General features: G+C 42.8%; 3 protein-coding genes across 10 annotated transcripts in view; 2 read left to right on the plus strand and 1 right to left on the minus strand.

Moving 5' to 3' along the window:
• Nucleotides 1-2,370, plus strand: part of LOC122562617 (clustered mitochondria protein homolog) — an 88,689-nt gene extending 86,319 nt beyond the window's left edge. The window contains exon 26 of one of the 2 annotated variants that reach the window (XM_043715604.2): nt 869-2,370. In XM_043715604.2, coding sequence (XP_043571539.2) covers nt 869-1,106 — 238 coding nt within the window. In that variant the 3' untranslated portion in view covers nt 1,107-2,370. The remainder of the gene's footprint in view (nt 1-868) is intronic. The other variant, XM_043715605.2, reaches the window with a different exon arrangement.
• Nucleotides 1-16,647, minus strand: part of srrd (SRR1 domain containing) — a 42,773-nt gene extending 26,126 nt beyond the window's left edge. The window contains exons 1-7 of one of the 6 annotated variants that reach the window (XM_043715608.2): nt 16,236-16,638; nt 12,175-12,215; nt 9,463-9,689; nt 8,402-8,500; nt 8,018-8,169; nt 7,483-7,528; nt 2,734-3,144 (exon numbers count right to left, since the gene is read on the minus strand). In XM_043715608.2, the coding sequence (XP_043571543.2) occupies nt 2,938-3,144; nt 7,483-7,528; nt 8,018-8,169; nt 8,402-8,500; nt 9,463-9,689; nt 12,175-12,215; nt 16,236-16,390 (927 nt within the window). In that variant the 5' untranslated portion in view covers nt 16,391-16,638 and the 3' untranslated portion in view covers nt 2,734-2,937. Of the gene's footprint in view, nt 1-2,733; nt 3,145-7,472; nt 7,529-8,017; nt 8,170-8,401; nt 8,501-9,462; nt 9,690-12,174; nt 12,216-16,235 lie in introns of those variants that run through there. The other 5 variants (XR_006315375.2, XR_015761254.1, XM_043715611.2 and 2 more) reach the window with 5 other exon arrangements.
• A 151-nt stretch (nt 16,648-16,798) lies between these two features.
• Nucleotides 16,799-20,211, plus strand: part of tfip11 (tuftelin interacting protein 11) — a 34,629-nt gene continuing 31,216 nt past the window's right edge. The window contains exon 1 of one of the 2 annotated variants that reach the window (XM_043715606.2): nt 16,799-16,885. The gene's annotated coding sequence lies outside the window, so the exon portion shown is untranslated. Of the gene's footprint in view, nt 16,886-16,976; nt 16,996-20,211 lie in introns of those variants that run through there. The other variant, XM_087999988.1, reaches the window with a different exon arrangement.

Genomic DNA, 20,211 nt, shown 5'->3' on the forward strand with positions numbered 1-20,211 from the left:
ATAGCTTTCCAACACTATTCCATTGTAGTCTGACATGTGAAGAAGTGACTTTGGCCAGATACTGGAGGAACAGTCAATGATTGTAGAGCTATAGTTCAGTGAGTAATCTGCTTTTGTAGCAGAGGAAGTAATGCTACAAAATAAATGAACAGCATATTTATCTCATGAAATCCATATGTTCATACAGTTCTTTTCCCACTGTTGAAAATTACTGTGGGCAAACTTACTGTCAAGATTGCTCACAAAACAATAACACGAACTGAAAAATTATTTTACTGGTCGTGAATCTTTGGGAGATCTTGAGGATGTAAAAGGTCCAAATAAAGGGCAAGCTTGTCTTCTATTTATCACGAGGGAAGATATGTGAATAATTGCTAACTATAAGATACAATTTATTTCAATCTGTGACGTTAATTACTTGCTAGCTTCTGTGCACAGCAATTGGAACAAGTCGAGGTGGAGGATAAGCTGACTTAGTGGAATCTGCATACTGAACCCTGTGCCACGAAAATGACTGACCAGAACCATTCGACATCCTGGAAAGCACAAATCTCCCTTGTGCCAAGATTTTAGGGTTTTGCTCTAATTAACTCTTGAATATCTTCCTAATACTAGGCAGAGATTGCAGACTGCAAATTGTCTTTGCAATTTGGTACCAAGTGTCATGTCCATGGCTTGTTTTGATTCTATCAGAGAATTTGTATAGTATAATCAAAGTTGGTTTACTTCAATTCCCACTTGCTATAATTCCCCAATTCTCTATGATGGTGACCCAATGCTCCTGCCAATACTCGCAATATACTTCACCAGCAATGACTCGCTATGCCTTTTGCCACCTATACTCATTACTTGCTTTTGTTATTCTTAGCAGGAAATCTGCCCTACAAAGTGCAACAAATCGAATGCGCAAACTACTCCAGGCAGAAATTCAAGCTTCTCAGAGACTGACCAAAGCGCTCACTAACATAGGGATAGAGGATCTGATACCAGTCAATGGAACTACAGCCCCAGGTGAAATCACGAATGGTGCAGAGAACCTTGCTGAAGGAAGGATGATTAATAGAAAAACAGAGCCTGACTGTATTCCATCAGGGAGTTCCGCATAACTGTGTTTGCCAGCACTTGACAAGGAGATGAATTAAATTCCTTTCTAATTACATGAAGCTGACGCTAATGCCAACTTCTCAACAAACAAAGACTCCTTCATATTCCAGACGTGGCTGCAGGGGGTCCCCAATCTGCAAGTGTGACATCCATATCAGCAGATGTACTTAGGGTTTATCATAATGCTGGGATTAGGTTGTGTAATTGTCGAATTACAGATTTTTCCCCATTACTGGAAGTTAAAACTGATTTAATAATTATCAGATTGAACTAGGATTGTACCCTTGCTGATTTGCATTAGACGTAGTTTTGTGCAATCATTTGGTGACAAGTCCTTATCCACCCACTAGCCAATGTATACATTGGCTGCATGGCTGTGAAACACTGACAAACAAACGTGTGGGGTACTCTCTCCTTCACGTACCCCAATTTATGTTTTTAATATAGTTGGTGCCTCTCACTGTCACACTTTGTGGCCTTGACCAGTAGTTGTATTGTTCTCAGATATATGCTTTATTTTTATTTGTATCACACTACCATCCATGATAAGCTTATAGCAACATGATGGTGTGTGTTGGGGGTGGGAGGATATTATTTGATTTTTCCCAAAATTACCAGTTGTGAGCAACTTGTATTTACGGAAAAAAAGGTCAAATTCAGTACTAAACCCTCCATGACAGGCTAAACTAGTTGGTTCCTTTTTCTCTTTAAACTCAAATGTTTTCTTCTAAAATTGAGGCTCTGAAAGCTTTCCAAGGTCACACACCACAATACTAATGATTTTGGTAAACTCCTGGTGAGTGTGGTAGACCAGTTCTGACAGATCAGCTTTGCTCTTCACCTTGGATTAAGTGTGAAGTTGATCAGCAGCAGCTTAATGAATAGTAGCAGATTGACAAATCCAAGTTGTCAACTGCTTGCATCTGAACATAAGTTCAGAACTCTCCAGGTACTCTCCTCTAGCTGCATTTTCAGTTCTTATAAGCTCAAGGTATTTACAAACCCAAAGCTACATTTAAAAAAGACAATTCTTTTTATTTGAATGGTGTTGTTCTGTTCTATTCTTGGATTCAAATTAAAAATCATAAAATTATTGTTTGAGGGTTATAGGTGAATAGATTTTATTTTTGCTTTAAGTGTAATTCATGAATTAGGTGAATGTTTATTTGATCATCATTTAAATGATCCTTCACTGTTGGATGATTTTATGTTTTAATGAATGTATACTATGATCAGGTCCTTCAATAATAAAACATGGACACCATTTACTGTTGGCCTTTGTCTTTAATTTGTATTCCAGTGGCTTGCTGGCAGGTAAGGATTGGGCAGCCTGGATGTCATGTACTGGCAAACAGGTAAATCACATGGTAAATGCTTGGGTGGATCTCATGCATGAAATGGGAAAGGGGATTTGGACAATAGCACTTTACCTGTCAAGTCTGGAAGAGAATTCTGATCATCACAGAAAGCCAGCCAAGTTCCTTCAATGGATCGTTGGTGGTGCAATTCAGAATGCTATTATAATGTTATTAGGGCTCTTGACCCACTGATTACCAGATAAATGAGGCCCCTTTCTCAAGTTATAGGTATTCGAGCCACAGGGGAAAAACGACAGAATGATCCCAGCTATGACCAACAGAGCTGCACAGATTTAATTCCTGGTTTCTGAGAGGTGGAGAGAATTCAAAATTTCCTCTTGGAAGTATTCTAAACCAAGATAACTAAACTTGCATTTCAGATCATTATGACCTTGAAAGAGTGAAATTGATGACTCCAAAGGTAACCTTTGCACAAATGCTTCTTCCTCAATAGGCTTCAAAACTTGTTTCACTTCTATGAAACTGAAAAACAATCCATGTCCTTTTGGATAATTTCCAAGTCCTCACAGTCCTGGTATGTGGGTTCAGTAGCACCTTCCCAAAACTCCAAAGGCTGTGAATCTAGTTTTTTTCTCGGAAACTGATGTATGGAGGTGTCATTAAATATATCCATATATCTACTGCTGGAGGGGAAGGCAGCCTCTTCAGTCACTGCCAATATCTGATGAGTACGGTTAAGGTTAAAACATGAAAGACAAGAAATTTATTCCAAAAGCAATAGTTATTATGTGTATATAAACTCTTAAGTTTACATCCGAAAGTCTTGGATGTAGCATGCTATTCATTGCACTGCCATTGAGGTCAATGATAATGAAATGAAGAAAGTTGGTTGTTGTATCAACTCTCATTTCTGGAGCATTCTAAAGCTCATTCTGCTACCTAACTCCAACCCAATAGCTGTGGATCATCATCTGTGTGAAATATTCATCCAAATGTCCCATAACAAGATGCAATGCCTCAACTACTGTGAAAATGTTTCATACTACTCTACATAACAAATCTGTTTTTAATCTCCCTCTGTACTAGGTGTTTTAAGCTGTCCTCACATCAAAATAAATGGTCCCTATTCACTATATCCTCTGCAATTTGAAAATACTCTATTGGCCATTTCTGCTGTATAGAAATTCCAAGATTGCTATTCTTCTACCCATTCTGGGTATAATCCTGTTGAATCTCAGCCATTCTTTTTTCTAATCCTATTTCACCATGAATAACACTCCAGAGATCTGTTAGTGTACAAACTCTATCTGTTGTTGCATTTATTCATCAGAATCAGTGCTTGCTAAGTTACTTGCCTAAGACTGGATATGTATGCTCCAATACTGATCATCTGTTAATAAGTTGTATAATTGGGAGCCATATCATGGTGGGGGAAAGAGAAAGTTCCAAACAAGAGTCAACCCTTATCCCTCCTATGTTCAGACAATTACAGACTTGCCAGCGGTATGTGATAAAGAGAGATTAAGCATAGAATGAGCCCATTGTGTTCATACTGACTCTTAAAGAATAATCCAGTTATATCTTGCTCTTTCCCTATATCTCTGCAATTTTCTTCCTTCGAGGAATTATCCTAATCACTTCTGAAGGTTATTATTCAATGCTATCACTTTATCATTCCAAATCCTAACTATTCATTGCGTAAAAGGTTTTTCCTCATCTCACCTATGGTTCTTTTGCCAATAGATTGGATGGCACAGATTTAGGGTATTGTCTCTTTTGCAATATTGGAAATAATTTATTTAAACTCTTCAAGATTTTAAACATCCCCAACATCCTTATCTCTCAAGTCTTCACTGCTCAAACATCTATGTAAAATAACTCTCAACCATTGCAAATGTTATCTGGTACAGTTCCAACCTGACACAAATACATCTTACACACAAGGTGAGGACATCTGAACAGAACAGAACTTGTGAACTACCTAAGTCTATTTTGTTACAGCGGTTTCATACCAGCAGAGCTCAAATTACCTCTCCACCTGACAAGGAATCTGAGGTTGCACTGGGCACAAAGAGAATTTGTTTCAGGAAAAGGTTTGCTGACTCATTTAATCTATTTATATCCTTTTTCATATTCTTCACAACTTACTTTCCTACCTATCATAGCATTAACGACAAATTTAGCAGACGTAGAGTCACACGGCACTGAAACAGACCCTTTGGTCCAAACAGTCCGTGCCAAAGATAATCTGAAACTGAACTAGTCCAATCTACTCATGTGTCCATCCAAATGTTGTAACTGTATCCACATCCACCATTCCCCCAGGAAGTTCATTCCATACTTGAAGCACCCTCTGTGTAAAAAAAAAAAATTGCCTCATATCTTTTTTTAAATCTCTCCCCCTCTCACCTCACAAATGTGCTCCCAGTTTTGAAATTCCCCATCTTAGGGAAAAGACAATTACCATCAACTCTACCTATACCTCTCATTATTTTATAAACTTCCATCATGTCACTGCTCAACCTCCCACGCTCCAGTGAAAAAAGTCCCAGCCTTTCCTCAAACCTTTCATACCCGGCAACATCCAGGTAAATCTCTTCTGAACCTGCTCCAGCTTGATAATATACTTTTGGTAACTGGGTGACCAGAACTGGACAAAGTATGCCAGAGTGTCTTTACAATTTATATCAATGACTTGTATAAATAATTCTCAACACTGCTCTCTGAGACAGGCCATTTGACACCTCCAATCCAAAAATACAAACCTGAAAATGGCTTTTATGCCCACCCTCTGCTACACAGGCAGAAGACCAGTTTGATACATCGGCAGAATCTCTAAGTCAGAAGATTCTTTACTGGCTGAGGGATTTCAACTCAGAGGGTGCCAATCATGAAGCATGGTCCAGGAAACATAAATGACAATGGACAGAGACTACTTGACCTTTATTTGTACCACTAGTGTTTTGTAACTAATATCTTCTTTCAGTGTCCTGCAGAGGTCCAAGTCGGGTATTGGTATCAGCTGTGTCGGATCATCCGCAGAAGTGACATTCTCAACATAGGCAGCTACAACAGCACTGACTCACAATACATCCACTGATGGGCAGCAGGGTTAGGATGCAGCCCTTGAAGTTTCTTTTAATGTCTCGTCACAACCATATTCTTATTCAGTTGTGATGGAGCATTATTTTAGTTATCTTTACTTGTAACAGTAGATGCAATACAGTGATATCTTCCTGTATAAAAGGTCAGTCCCACTGTAAACAGCCAGTACTCAGACATGTGGTCTAGGCTGAAGTGAATACTTTAGCATTCACCAATTTAATCAACAGTTAGTTAAATTTTGTCCACTAATAAACCTCCCAAAAGCATTATTCGTGATGAATCTTTCTGTGTGACTACTTACGTCAGACTTAAAGTACAACTAAGCTTCACCACAATTATACCAGTGATAGGAAACTATAGTTTTCCTTATAAAGATATAATGGAAGAATTTCTACTGGAGCACAGGCATTTAGTAGAGTTTGGCAAATTATCACTGGTGAATAGGGAAATATCATTTTGATTGTGTGATTATTAATGTAAAGCTGCCACTCAGCTAGTTAGGAGAGGGGTTTAGGAAAGAATCACAGAATTGTTATGGTGCAGAAGGTGGTTAATAAGCCCACCACGCCTGCACCAGCTCTTCAAAGAAGCATCATCGCCGACTGCAAATGTCCTCTCTCCCTATACACTTGCACAATATTTCTATCCAGGAGAAAGTGAGGTCTGCAGATGCTAGAGATCAAAGTTGAAACTTTATTGCTGGAACAGCACAGCAGGTCAGGCAGCATCCAGTTCCCTGGATGCTGCCTGACCTGCTGTGCTGTTCCAGCAATAAAGTTTAAAGAATCTCCTGTTCCCTGGATGCTGCCTGACCTGCTGTGCTGTTCCAGCAATAAAGTTTCAACAATATTTCTATCCAAACAATCATCCTATGCTCTCTTGAAAAGTTGATGGTTTGCATCCTGGCAATGCTAACATTTACATCTTGGGGGAGAGCAGCTCAAGGCAAATTCTCTCTACTTTGACAGAGCTCTGTATAAAATCAGTGCACAGAATTCCTACTTGTGCTGGTGGAATGCTACAGCTGGCTTTAAAATGCCTGAAATTTGGTTTTCACAAAATCCTTAGTGTGGAAGCAGACCATTCGGCACATCAGGTCCACATTGACCTTCCGAAGAGTATCCCACCCACACCCACTCCAGTCTACCCTATCCCTGTAACACTACATTTTCCATGGCTAACCTCTCCAGCTTGTACATCCCCAGTTCTTACAGGCAATTTATCATCTGCAGTACCCACCTCCGCCTAATTTAGCATGGCCAATCCACCTAACCTGCACATCTTTGGACTGTGGGAGGAAACCGGATCACCCAAAGGAAACCTACACAGACGCAGGGAGAATGTGCAAACTCCACACAGACAATCGCCCGAAGGTAGAATCAAACCCAGGTCCCTGGTGCTATGAGGCAGCAATGCTTAACCACTGAGCCACTGTGCTGCCTGGATTTTGGGTTGGAAATGAAGAGAATCTTCAGCATGTATTTCTGCTCCTGATTGCTATCGGTTAGTCACGCTGACAGGAAGGGATATCAGATGAGAACTGGATTGGATTTGGGTCTGATGGCTCCCATTAGGTTGAATATTCACAACTCAAAGATCAGGTTTACCATGAAAAGTGACCATTTTATCAAGTTCATAAGGAATGCTTTCTGCTGCTACCCTTGGATCCTAATCTCTCTGTTTCAGTTAGGGGATTCAAGGGTATGAGCAAAGAGAGAAATTTGACCACAAATGCTTCTAATGATGTAGTTTTGGCAAATGTTCCAACCACAGAATTAAGAAAGTAGAAGTTGCATATACGACAGAGTAACTATGTTAAAACTAAGAAGAATGCTAGGAAGCAATAGTAATGTTGTAAATTCTGGGTACAGTGGTTTTGGAATCAGAATTATTCGTTGCTAGACTAGTTACAACTTAAATAATTGAATTGCTGATTGAACTTACTGAAGGATACATGATCAATGTATGTGTAGTCCCTCTTCAGCACTCTGGCTGGTAATCTACAATTTTTTTAAAAAGGTCAACAATTTTGATAAGAATGCAGTTTTGAGATTATCATTTCTTCAATACTCTCTCTTCAAAAACTTGATCAGAGATATTACTAATCTATTTATAATATCCACTCCAATGGTCATCCTGATAACCACTTCCCAGTTCTAAAATGCTTTGGTTTAAATGTTTTCACCCCCCACCTTCTTGTTCCAAACTCTACGCTTATCGTGCAAATTTTCACCATAGTGAACAGATTTCCTGAATGAACTCTTCTTAAATATTGAAATTAGATCACCTTAAATGCTCCACTTTAATAAAATCATTGTGTATTTAAAATTCTAATTCTCAAATCATCCCTTACAGTACTATTACAGTTCCATTAATCATCCTCAGAGCATAATCTGTTGATATTTCCTTATCTTGCCTAATTGTTATTATTAACTTACCACCTGAGTTTTTTCATTTGCAAAGGATGAACAGCAACAAAATTTTCTTACCTCTCCTCTATCCCTTTGAAACTGTTTCCGATGAGAATAGTTTGTGCAAGTTTTTGGGGTGACCAGTTTTTCCACAAGAGGTTATTGTAGAGAGCTTTGCCACAGTGAATCATGTAGAACAGTGTTGGCCTGTCGATGGATCGTTTCCCTTCCTAACAGATTAAAAAAGATTGCCAATAATGTTATGGATGAAAAAAAATTCTGAAGCACATGGACAGGTGCAGTTTGTTACTGAAATTGTTATATTGAAAATCAGGTTGTGATTAGGGGCTGAATCTGGAGCAATCACCTGAAAGCCAAAACCAGAAAGTAATGCTTCCCCTTTGTCAGATAGGATTCACAGAGAACACAATGTACAAAACAAAGACTGAATGTGCCTTTTACCTCATTTTCCTCGAGCACCACCATCCCACAATCCTTCAAGAATTTCTTCTCCCATTCTGTAAACAGTGGATCAAAGAGAAGGCAGCCATCTCGAGGGATCTGTTGTATACAACAACAAAATTAAAAACTTTACAAGGAGCAAAATCACAACTACAAAAGTGGGGAACTTATTGTAGGACAATGACCTTTGGATAAATTGAAAGATTTTTTTCCTCATCTGCTCACTTCTAATTTTGCATGGTTGCAGCAGATTGCAGAAGGCGAGGTAGCTACCTTTCTATCCCTGTGTTATCTCCCTTCAAATGGATTGAATTAACAATTTCTTTCACAGAGATGTTCAGCTATCAGCTGCATTCTATGAAGTGACAATCAAAGGATCAGTGAAGATCTCCAAGTTGCATTCACATACCTGCTGTTCATCTCAAATTCATACAGCAAAAAAAATCAAACGATAAAGCTTTGCATTAAAAAATTATTTACCCATCAACTATTTCTGGGTGAGGAATGACATGAGTTGGATTGAAAGTAAAGCTCTCCACCCACTCCAAACTGTGACAATAAGGAGTGCTAAAGATCTTTACGTCTCCTTCAACTGGCTTTAAAACTATGATTTCAGAGAGAGTTTATTGTATTAAGGGGAGTAGCAAAACTTTTCACATTATATGTTATATTAACAGTTCCAAGATGACCATTATCAATTTTTTTGTTCATTGTCCATGTCTAAATCTGCACATTTAGAGAATTATTATTTTAAACATGATTACGAGTCACTGATGTATTTCCACAACAAAAGTATAAAACCACTAGCCTTTGGCTGAATGATAGATACACAGTACATAAGTATGGGATAAACAGAATCACCATTTGAATCAAATATGGAAAAACAACATACTTTGTCTTAACAGTGGGAACTAGATCTCGATGCTTTGATAAGTTAACCCTGTTAATACAACAAAATGTAATGTGGCTTCGGAGCGTTCAGGAATAACGCAGACTGATGTTACTCATTGGTCTCTTTTGTTCCCCAGTCATTTACCATATTTTCACCTGACTACACTTACCTGTAGTGTCTCTAGCAGCAGGAACAGCAGAGCCAGCTGATAACGAGATGATATGGAACTAGAAAAGTTCCCAATTCCATAACACACTGAGTTAAGTGTATTTTGACAATGGTCTGTATTGTGCTTTTTCTGTTCAATGGAACCTGGAGGTTCCCCAATAGGGAAGGGATTTGATGGAGATTCAAGTTGATCTGTATGATACATATTCACGACTCTTTGAATGGTTTCTGGAACAGATTGTCACAATTACCATCTCAGGAAGCAAACAAAGTCTTAATAATTGCAGATAATTAATCACAGAATTGTTATAGGTGCAGATCATTTGTCCCATCATGTATGCACTGGCTTTTTCAGCATTTTGATGCATTGCCAGTCTTCTCCATTGCATAACCTTGCATAACATTTCCATTCAAATTATTATTTAATACCCTCTTGAAAACCTCAATTGAAACTGCCTCGACCATACCTCCGGATTCCAGATCTTAGCCATTCACTGTGTGAAAAAAGTTCTTTCTCATCTCATACTCGCTTCGTTTGCAAAGCATTTAAATCTGTGTAATGACTCTCAATCCTCTTGGAGCAGAAGGATTGGCAGGAACCTCAGGCAGGAACAGTTTCTCCTTATCCAGTCTGTTCACATACCTCATGATCTTAAAAACTTTTATCAGATTTATTCATAGCCTCCTTTCTCAAAGAAATACAGTCACAACTTTTCAAATCTATCCTCATAGCTCATTTCTCAATCCTGAAACCATTCTTGCAAATCTCTTTTGCACACTGTCCAATGTGTTTACATACTTCCTAAGTGTGGCACTCAGAATCTTGCACAACCCTCCAGTGAAGGTCCAACTTGTGCCATATGCGGGTTAAACATAACCCTCTTGAGCTCTACGACCCTATTAATGAAGCATAGAACACCAAATGCTTCATTTAAGTACATCAGAACTGGGAGCAGAAGGAGGCAATTCAGTCCCTCCATGCCTACTCCTCTAATTAATACAATTATGGCTGATCTCATCTCAGCATCAACTCCACTTTCCTGCCCACTCCCCAAACTCCTTTAACCGATCATTCATTAAAAATCTGTCTCTCTGTTCCTTTAAGTTATTCAGTGTCCTGACATCCACTGCACTCTGTAGTAGTGAATTCCAAAGATTCAAGATCCTTTGAGAGAAGTAATTCCTCCTCATCTCTGTTTTAAATCTGCCACCCCTTAGCCTAAAACTATGATCTCTTGTTCTAGGCTGTCCCACAAGGGCAAACACTGCTTAATGTCTAATATGTCAATTCCCCCTTAGCTTCTTAGGTACCTCAATTCCTCTTTCTAAACTTTAGCGAGTATAGGCCTAAACTGCTCAACCTCTCTCCCTAAAACAAACCCCTCATCTCTGGAATTCACCTAGTGAACCTTCTCTGAACTGTCTCCAATGCAATTACATCTTCCTCAAGTAATGGGATGAAAACTGTATGCAGTGATGTGGTCTCACCAATATCTTATACAATTGCAACAACAGTTTCTTACTTTCTTATTGCGTGTCAACTTGTCGAGTGGTTCAGAGAACATCTCTAGTCCACAAACAGCCTCACTGCCCTGTGGCCAACCACGTCAACTCCCTCTCCCACTACCTCAAGGACATGCAAATCATGGGCCTCCTGCATCGCCAAATCAAAGCCACCCACCGACTGGAGGAAGGACACCTCATCTTCTGTCTTCAACAATGACATGGTATCAACATTGGCTTCATCAATTTCCAAATCTCCCCTCCACCCACCTCATCTAACCCTCCAACTCAGCATCGCCCTCTTGACCTGACCTATCTGACAATTTTCCTTCCCACCTATTCACTCCACCTCCCCACCGATCTATCACAATCACCTCCTACTTGCATCCACCTATTGCTTTCCCACCTACCTTCCCTATTTATCGAGCAGCCCCCTACCCCTCCACATTCCTTATGCCGAAACTTTGACTTTCCTGCTCTTCGGATGCTGAATGACCTGCTGTGTTTTTACCAGTGCCAGACTTTCCAACTACTGTATTCTTTTAGCAATTAATGATAAATTTCTGTTTGTCTTATTAACTGCTATATCTGCACACTAGCTTTCTGTGATTCATGCATGATTTTTCTGTTACCTTTAATAACTCATATACATATACAGCAGGTCTTTCATCCTTCTGCCCACTCCACCGACCTGTCATTTTCCACCTGAAGTTCTACGCTGTCCTCCTCAGTTTACAATGCTCCTAGCTTTTCTCTGTCTACAAACTTTGAAGTTATCTCCTGCAATCAAGATTCAGACCTTTTTTATATAGGAAAAGCAAGAATTCCAATACTGACTCCTGGGGAACTCCACTGCACATCTTATTCAAACCCAAAAAACATGACTCTGTTTCCTATCACTTGGCCAATTTAATATCCACAATGCTACAGTCCCTTTTATTCTATGAACTGCAATTTTTTCTGACAAGTCTATTGTGTGGCACTACATTGAACTTTTATTTGCAAGTCTACATACACAATATCAACCACACTGCCCTCATCAATTCTCTTTACCACCTCTTTAAAAACTCTAGCAAGTTAGACATGATCTTCCTTTGACGAATCCATGTTGGCTTTTCTGAATTAATCCATATTTTCATGTGACTATGAATTCTACCCTAAACATTTTATTCTAGAAATTTTGCCACCAAAGTTATGTCTACCAACTCACCGAGGCAAACGATCCAGAATTCAGAACTTTGCAATTCCTCTCTGAAACAAAGTTCAATGGTTAGTTTTTCAGTCACAGAAAACTATGACTATTTTATAAGCATCAAATTTACAGAGACAAAGCAAGTAGAGTAGATCTGACCATATATCTTGCTTCTTGTATTAAAAGGCAAATAAGTTATTTTAGAACTTATTTTGCTAAGAATGAAAGCAAACTATTTTATTGGAAATAAATCAGCACTTAAGGTACATTTAATCTCTTCCACAATTGATAAACCTGCGTGCCTAATTCTGATGATACAACTTAATTGAAGTATTCAAACATGGATCAGCAGAATTTCAGCTAAACTCAGGGAGATGTCGGCTGGGCAGTAGGGAGCATACAGGCCAGTCATGACATTTAGGTGAAACTGAACAGCCAGATGGATCACACCTGAAAATTAGACCTGTCTCTGTACCTTAAGGTCTCAACGTAAAGTGAAACATTTCACCACTATAAACATTATTGTGATAGAATAGGAAAAATTGATTGATTCATGCATAAAGTTAAAAATCACACAACATCAGGTTATAGTCCAACAGGTTTAATCAGAAACCTGTTGGACTATAACCTGGTATTGTGTGATTTTTAACTTTATACACCCCAGTCCAACACCAGCGGCTCCAAATCACGGTTGGTTCACAGATTGTGTTGAAAATGTGTTGCTGGAAAAACGCAGCAGGTCACGCAGCATCCCAGGAGCAGGAGAATCGATGTTTCGAGCATGAGCCCTTCTTCAGGAATGAGGAAAGTGTGCCCAGCAGGCTAAGATAAAAGGTAGGGAGGAGGGACTTGGGGGAGGGGCATTGAAAATGCGATAGGTGGAAGGAGGTTAAGGTGAGGGTGATAGGCCGGAGTGGGGGTGGAGAGGTCAGGAAGAAGATTGCAGGTTCGGAAGGTGGTGCTGAGTTCGAGGGTTGGGACTGAGACAAGGTGGGGGAGGGGAAATGAGGAAACTGGAGAAATCTGAGTTCATCCCTTGTGGTTGGAGGGTTCCTAGGCGGAAGATGAGGCGCTCTTCCTCCAGCCGTCGTGTTGCTCTGGTCTGGCGATGGAGGAGTCCAAGGACCTGCATGTCCTTGGTGGAGTAGGAGGGGGGAGTTGAAGTGTTGAGCCACGGGGTGGTTAGGTTGGTCGGTCCGGGTGTCCCAGAGGTGTTCTCTGAAACGTTCCGCAAGTAGGCGGCCTGTCTCCCCAATATAGAGGAGGCCACATCGGGTGCAGCGGATGCAGTAAATGATGTGTGTGGAGGTGCAGGTGAATTTGTGGCGGATATGGAAGGCTCCCTTGCGGCCTTGGAGGGAAGTAAGGGGGGAGGTGTGGGCACAAGTTTTGCATTTCTTGTGGTTGCAGGGGAAGGTGCCGTGAGTGGAGGTTGGGTTGGTGGGGGGTGTGGACCTGACGAGGGAGTCACGGAGGGAGTGGTCTTTTCGGAACACTGAGAGGGGTGGGGAGGGAAATATATCCCTGGTGGTGGGGTCCGTTTGGAGATGGCGGAAATGACGACGGATGATACGATGTATATGGAGGTTGGTGGGGTGGTAGGTGAGGACCAGTGGGGTTCTGTCCTTGTGGCGATTGGAGGGGTGGAGCTCAAGGGCTGAGGAGCAGGAAGTGGAGGAGATGCGGTGGAGAGCATCGTCGATCATGTCTGGGGGGAAATTGCGTCTTTGAAGAAGGAGGCCATCTGGGTTGTTCGGTATTGGAACCGGTCCTCCTGGGAGCAGATGCGGCGGAGACGAAGGAATTGGGAATATGGGATGGCGTTTTGACAGGGGGCAGGGTGGGAGGAGGTGTAGTCTTGTTAGCTGTGGGAGTCGGTCAGTTTATAATAAATGTCCGTGTTGATTCGGTCGCCCCAGATAGAAATGGAGAGGTCTAGGAAAAGAATGGAAGAGTCTGAGACGGTCCAGGTAAACTTGAGGTCGGGGTGGAAGGTGTTGGTAAAGTGGATGAACTGTTTAACTGTCCAATTCTCCCACTTCCTCCAAACCAAAGGAGTAGCCATGGGCACCCGCATGGGCCCCAGCTATGCCTGCCTCTTTGTAGGATATGTGGAACAGTCCATCTTCCACAGCTACATTGGCACCCCCCCCACCTTTCCCTCTGCTACATCGATGATTGTATCGGCGCTGCCTCGTGCTCCCAAGAGGAGGTTGAACAGTTCATCCACTTTACCAACACCTTCTACCCCGACCTCAAATTTACCTGGACCGTCTCAGACTCCTCCCTCCCCTTCCTAGACCTCTCCATTTCTATCTCGGGCGACCGAATCAACACAGACATTTACTATAAACCGACCGACTCCCACAGCTACCTAGACCACACCTCCTCCCACCCTGCCCCCTGTAAAAACGCCATCCCATATTCCCAATTCCTTTGTCTCCGCCGCATCTGCTCCCAGGAGGACCAGTTCCTATACCGTACAACCCAGATGGCCTCCTTCTTCAAAGACCGCAATTTCCCCCCAGACGTGATCGACGATGCTCTCCACTGCATCTCCTCCACTTCCCACTCCTCTGCCCTTGAGCCCCACCCCTCCAATCGCCACTAGGACAGAACCCCACTGGTCCTCACCTACCACCCCACCAACCTCCATATACATCATATCATCCGTCGTCATTTCCGCCATCTCCAAACGGACCCCACCACCAGGGATATATTTCCCTCCCCTCCCCTATCAGCATTCCGAAAAGACCACTCCCTCCGTGACTCCCTCGTCAGGTCCACACCCCCCACTAACCCAACCTCCACTCACGGCACCTTCCCCTGCAACCACAAGAAATGCAAAACTTGCGCCCACACCTCCCCCCTTACTTCCCTCCAAGGCCCCAAGGGATCCTTCCATATCCGTCACAAATTCACCTACACCTCCACACACATCATTTACTGCATCCGCTGCGGCCTCCTCTATATTGGGGAGACAGGCCGCCTACTTGCGGAACGTTTCAGAGAACACCTCTGGGACACCCGGACCGACCAACCTAACCACCCCGTGGCTCAACACTTCAACTCCCCCTCCCACTCCACCAAGGACATGCAGGTCCTTGGACTCCTCCATCGCAAGACCATAGCAACACGACGGCTGGAGGAAGAGCGCCTCATCTTCCGCCTAGGAACCCTCCAATCACAAGGGATGAACTCAGATTTCTCCAGTTTCCTCATTTCCCCTCCCCCCACCTTGTCTCAGTCCCAACCCTCAAACTCAGCACCACCTTCCTAACCTGCAATCTTCTTCCTGACCTCTCCGCCCCCACCCCCACTCCGGCCTATCACCCTCACCTTAACCTCCTTCCACCTATCGCATTTTCTACGCCCCTCCCCCAAGTCCCTTCTCCCTACCTTTTTTCTTAGCCTGCTGGACACACTCTCCTCATTCCCGAAGAAGGGCTCATGCCCGAAATGTCGATTCTCCTGCTCCTTGGATGCTGCCTGACCTGCTGCGCTTTTCCAGCAACACATTTTCAGCTCTGATCTCCAGCATCTGCAGTCCTCACTTTCTCCTCACAGATTGTGTTGGCCATATAAGGGAGTTGTAAATGTCAAAACAATGAATAAAAGAACTATGGATGCTGGAGATCTGAAACAAAAGCAGTAAGTGCTCAAAGTTTGTGCGAAGCAAGTGCTGACAAAATTCAACAAGTCTGGAAATAACTGTGGTGAGAAGGCAGAATGAACATTTCAAGTCCAGCAACTCTTCATTAGAACATAAATGTCAAGACCTTTTCAGGTCCATATCAATTGCCTTATTGAGCAGTGTTGGCTATGTGCCTAAGTCAGATTGGCTTCCATTCTCAGAGGCTCTTGAAGTTGGATTTCAGTGCATTTAGTTTTGCTGTTTTACCACGCCAATCAGTGACTATGTGTGTGTATGCCCCAAGTCTGAAATGTTGCTGGTTTCCTGTGTTATCTCTGGTCTGGCATTGACGAGAGGCTGAGGTGCTTTCCTGCAAGTGTGGGGACCGAAATCCAGATCCGCTTTATAATCCAGGAGGTGGGTTCTGACAATTCAACGCACTTACACCGCTTCCTGTATTTTCTGCTGGATTCTCTGCCTCTCAGCCACACTCGGAAACTCCACCGCGTGAGGAAGGCCTCTGGCACGTTCCCTCCGTTTCTTTATTCCTTTTTTCTTTCTGATTGTTTTCCATTCCCCTTCAGCTGGGCAGGCAGACATCTCTGTGTCTGTAATTAAAGTTTAATAAAGGCCGTACCCAGCTGCATTCTTGCTGCCGGCCTGTGTTGTTGTTGTTGAAGTGGCTGGGGAAGAGGTTTTCAGATAATGGGCCTCAGTTTGAATGATGTGAAAAACAAACAAAAAAACTGGAAACACCGAGAATTGTTTTCTGTAAAGAGGAGAAACGAGAGTTTTAATCAAATGAAGCGGGGTCTCTCCCCGCCCGCTCGGTTCCCGGTTGTTTCATGTGGAAGTTTCTCTTTGCACATCCCGCCTCTGCCCTGACCCAGGTCACGGTGCCACTCGGTTCACTTTCCCCCACCCCCCACCTTCTCAGGCTCTGTCTTCCAGCCCTCCGGGCCGGAACATTTCTGCGCGCTCGGTGTTTCCCGACGGCGGAGTTCCGCACACGGACACAAGATGGCGGACGTGTTCAACCGTTAGGCATCGGATCGGGGCGCGCGGCGGCGAGGAGGCTTGAGTGAGGCGAAGGCGGTGAGTTTGTGTCGTGGCCTTTATTCCAATTCTTTCTGTTGCAAAGTTCCTAAACTGCATCCAGGTCGAGTGAGCTAATTCCGGCTGGAGGGTGGACCCAGACAGACGGAGTAAGAGACTGTGTGTGTGTCTGTGACCCAGGGGACAGCACGATCTGGACCCCACTCTCGTCCCTCTAATGCCACACCACCCATTTCCAATCTCCCCTCACCCCAGCCCCGCATTTCCATTCGACCATAAGGAATAGAAACAGAATAAGGCCATTCAGCCCATCGTGTCTACTCCACCATATTTTGGAGGAGCTGGCACTGAAGAAGAAGCAGCGCTTCGAAAGTTAGTGCTTTCAAATAAACCTGTTGGACTATAAACTGGTGCTGTAATATTTTAACTTTGCTCCACCATGGGGCTCAGTGGTTAGCGCCAAGGACCCAGGTTCAACTCCAGCCTCAGGCGACTCTCTGTGTGGAGTTTGCACATTCTACCCGTGTCTGCGTGGGTTTCCTCCCACAGTCCAAAGATGTGCAGGTCAGGCGAGTTGGCCATGTTAAATAGAGTCATAGAGATGTACAGCATGGAAACAGACCCTTCGGTCCAACCCGTCCATGCTGACCAGATATCCCAACCCAATCTTGTCCCACCTGCCAGCACCCGGCCCATATCCATCCAAACCCTTCCTATTCATGTACCCATCCAAATGCCTTTTAAATGTTGCAATTGTACCAAATTGCCCATAGTGTTAGGTGCGTTAGTCAGGGTAAATGTAGGGTAGGGGAATGGATCTGGGTGGGTTATGCATCGAAGGTCTGTGTAGACTTGTTGGGCCAAATGGCCCGTTTCCATACTGTAAGGGATCTAATCTAAAAATATGACCATGCCTGTTATCTTTCTCAACCGCGTTCTCTTGCCTTCTCCTCCTAACCCCTGATCCCCTTACCAATCACAAACCTATCTCTCTCTGCCTTAAATACACTCAGTAACTTGGCCAACACAGATTCACCACCTTCTGGCAGTGGAAATTCCTCCTCATCTCAGTTCTAAAAGGTTGTCCCTTCACTTTGAGGCTGTGCCTAGTCTCTCTTCTTAATGGAACCATCATGCACGTGTCCACTCTATCCAGCCCTTTCAGTATTCTATAGATTTTAATGAGATTGCCCCATATCCGTTGAATACAGATCCAGAGTCATCTCCAGGATCATTTGTGCAAACATCCTCTGGACCCCCTCCAATGCCAGCACACCCTTACTTAAATACAGGACGCAAAGCTGTTCATGGTGTACGTTGTTGAAAAGTGTGGTGCTGGAAAGGCACAGCTAGTCAGGCAGCATCCGAGGAGTAGGCGAATCAACGGTTTGAGCATGAGATGTTCATCAGGAATGTGCCTGACTAGAGGTTTACATTGTCTCAGCAGTATATCTTTGCTGTTGTGTTCTAGCCACTTTGCCATGAATACTAACATTGCATTTGCCTTCCTAACTGCCAGATGAACCTGCATGTTGACTTTAGGGGAATCCTGAATGAGGACTCCCACACCTCTTTGTGCATCAGATTCTAAAGCCTTTCCCAATTTATAAAATGAAAGGCCTAATACCCAAAGCATCAACTGTCCTGCTCCTTGGATGCTGCCTGACCTGCTGTGCTTTTCCAGCACCACTCTTTTCAACTCTAACTTCTCCAGCATGTGCAGTCTTTACTTTCTCCTACAATTCTATTCTTCCTCTTTACTTTTCCTACAACTGTATTCTTCCTACATAAGTGGATAACCTCAAACTTTCTGACATTGTATTCCATCTGCTACTTCTCTGCCCATGGTCCTAGACTGTCCAAGTCCCGCTTCCTCAACGTTACCTGTCCCTCCACCTATCTTTGTGTTATCTGCAAACGTCCAGATCATTAATCTCTAGCATGAATGGTTGTGATCCCAACACTGACTCCTGTGGAACTCCACTAGTCACTGCTACCATCCTGAAAAAGATCCCATTTTTCCGCATCCGTGCCTTCTGCCAGTCAGTCAAGCCTGTATGCCAACTTTGCCCTTAAAACCATGGACTCTTATTTAGCAGCCCCCTATGCAGCACCTTGTCAAAGGCCTTGGATATCCAAATAGGCCACATCGACTGGCTCTCCTTTGTCTAACTTGCTTATTACCTCCTCAAAGAATTGTAACAGATTAGTCAGGCATGACCTCCCATGATGAAGCTATGCTGACTTCCAAGTACTCTGCAACCTTGTCCTTCATAATGGACTCTTAAAATCTTACCAACGACCAAGGTCAGACTAACTGGTGTACAATTCCCCATCTTCTGCCTACCTCTGTTCTTAAACGGGGTATTACATTAATCATTTTCCAGTCCTTAAGAACCTATCTGACTCCAGTGTTTCCTGAAAGATCGCCACCAATGCCTCCACAATCTCCTCAGTTATCTCTTTCAGAACTCTGGGGTGTAGTCCACTCAATCTAGTTGAGTAGTCCACTTTCCGACCTTTCAGTTTCCCCAGCATCTTCTACTTAGGGATGGCCACTACGCCCACCTTAGAACCTTGACTCTTTTGAAGTTTTGGTATGCCACACGAAGAATGATTCAAAGTATCAATCAAGTTCATGAACCATTTCTTTGTTTCTCGCAGTCTCATTTTTCAATGTTCCAGTGTCCACTCTTACCTCACTCTTAAATTCTATATAAGTAGCGCCTCAACATACAAACGACCCCGTTCACAAACAAATCTGTTTACGAACAGGATTGTACGTAAAATTTTGCCTCAACGTACGTACGAAATTCAAGGTACGAACGCAAAAAGCCCGTGGTTTCATTGTCATTGTTCTGCTTTGCTATGCGGTTTGATTCAGTTCGTGAACTTTTCGGTTCGTGAACCGTGTCCCGGAACGGATTAAGTTCGTAAGTCGAGGCGCTACTGTATCTAAAAAAACCTCTTGCAATCATCTTCTATATTAATAGCTAGCTTACCCTCATATTTCATTATCTCCACACCCTTATTGCTTTTTTATTTGTCCTTTACTGGTTTTTAAATCCTCTGGCTTCTCAGTAATCTTCACCACATTGTGTGCTTTTTCTTTTGCTTTTATGTTGTCCCTAACCAACCTATGTTGTCAGCCATGTTTGCCTTGTCTTCCCCTTAATATGTTTCTCCTTCCTTGGGATGAATTTCTCCTCGTGCCTCCCAAATTACCCCCAGAAACTCCTGCCATTACTGCTCCACTGTCTTCTCTGCTCAGCTTCCCTTCCAATTTACAGTAGCTAGCTCCTCCCTTCTGACTTTGTAGCTATCTTTACTCAATTGAAATGTTATTACATCTGATTCTAGCTTCT

This window comes from Chiloscyllium plagiosum, unplaced genomic scaffold, assembly GCF_037043375.1.
Source record: "Chiloscyllium plagiosum isolate Xiang-an unplaced genomic scaffold, Cpla_swu_hap1 HiC_scaffold_24, whole genome shotgun sequence".
Classification (NCBI taxonomy): Eukaryota; Metazoa; Chordata; class Chondrichthyes; order Orectolobiformes; family Hemiscylliidae; genus Chiloscyllium; species Chiloscyllium plagiosum.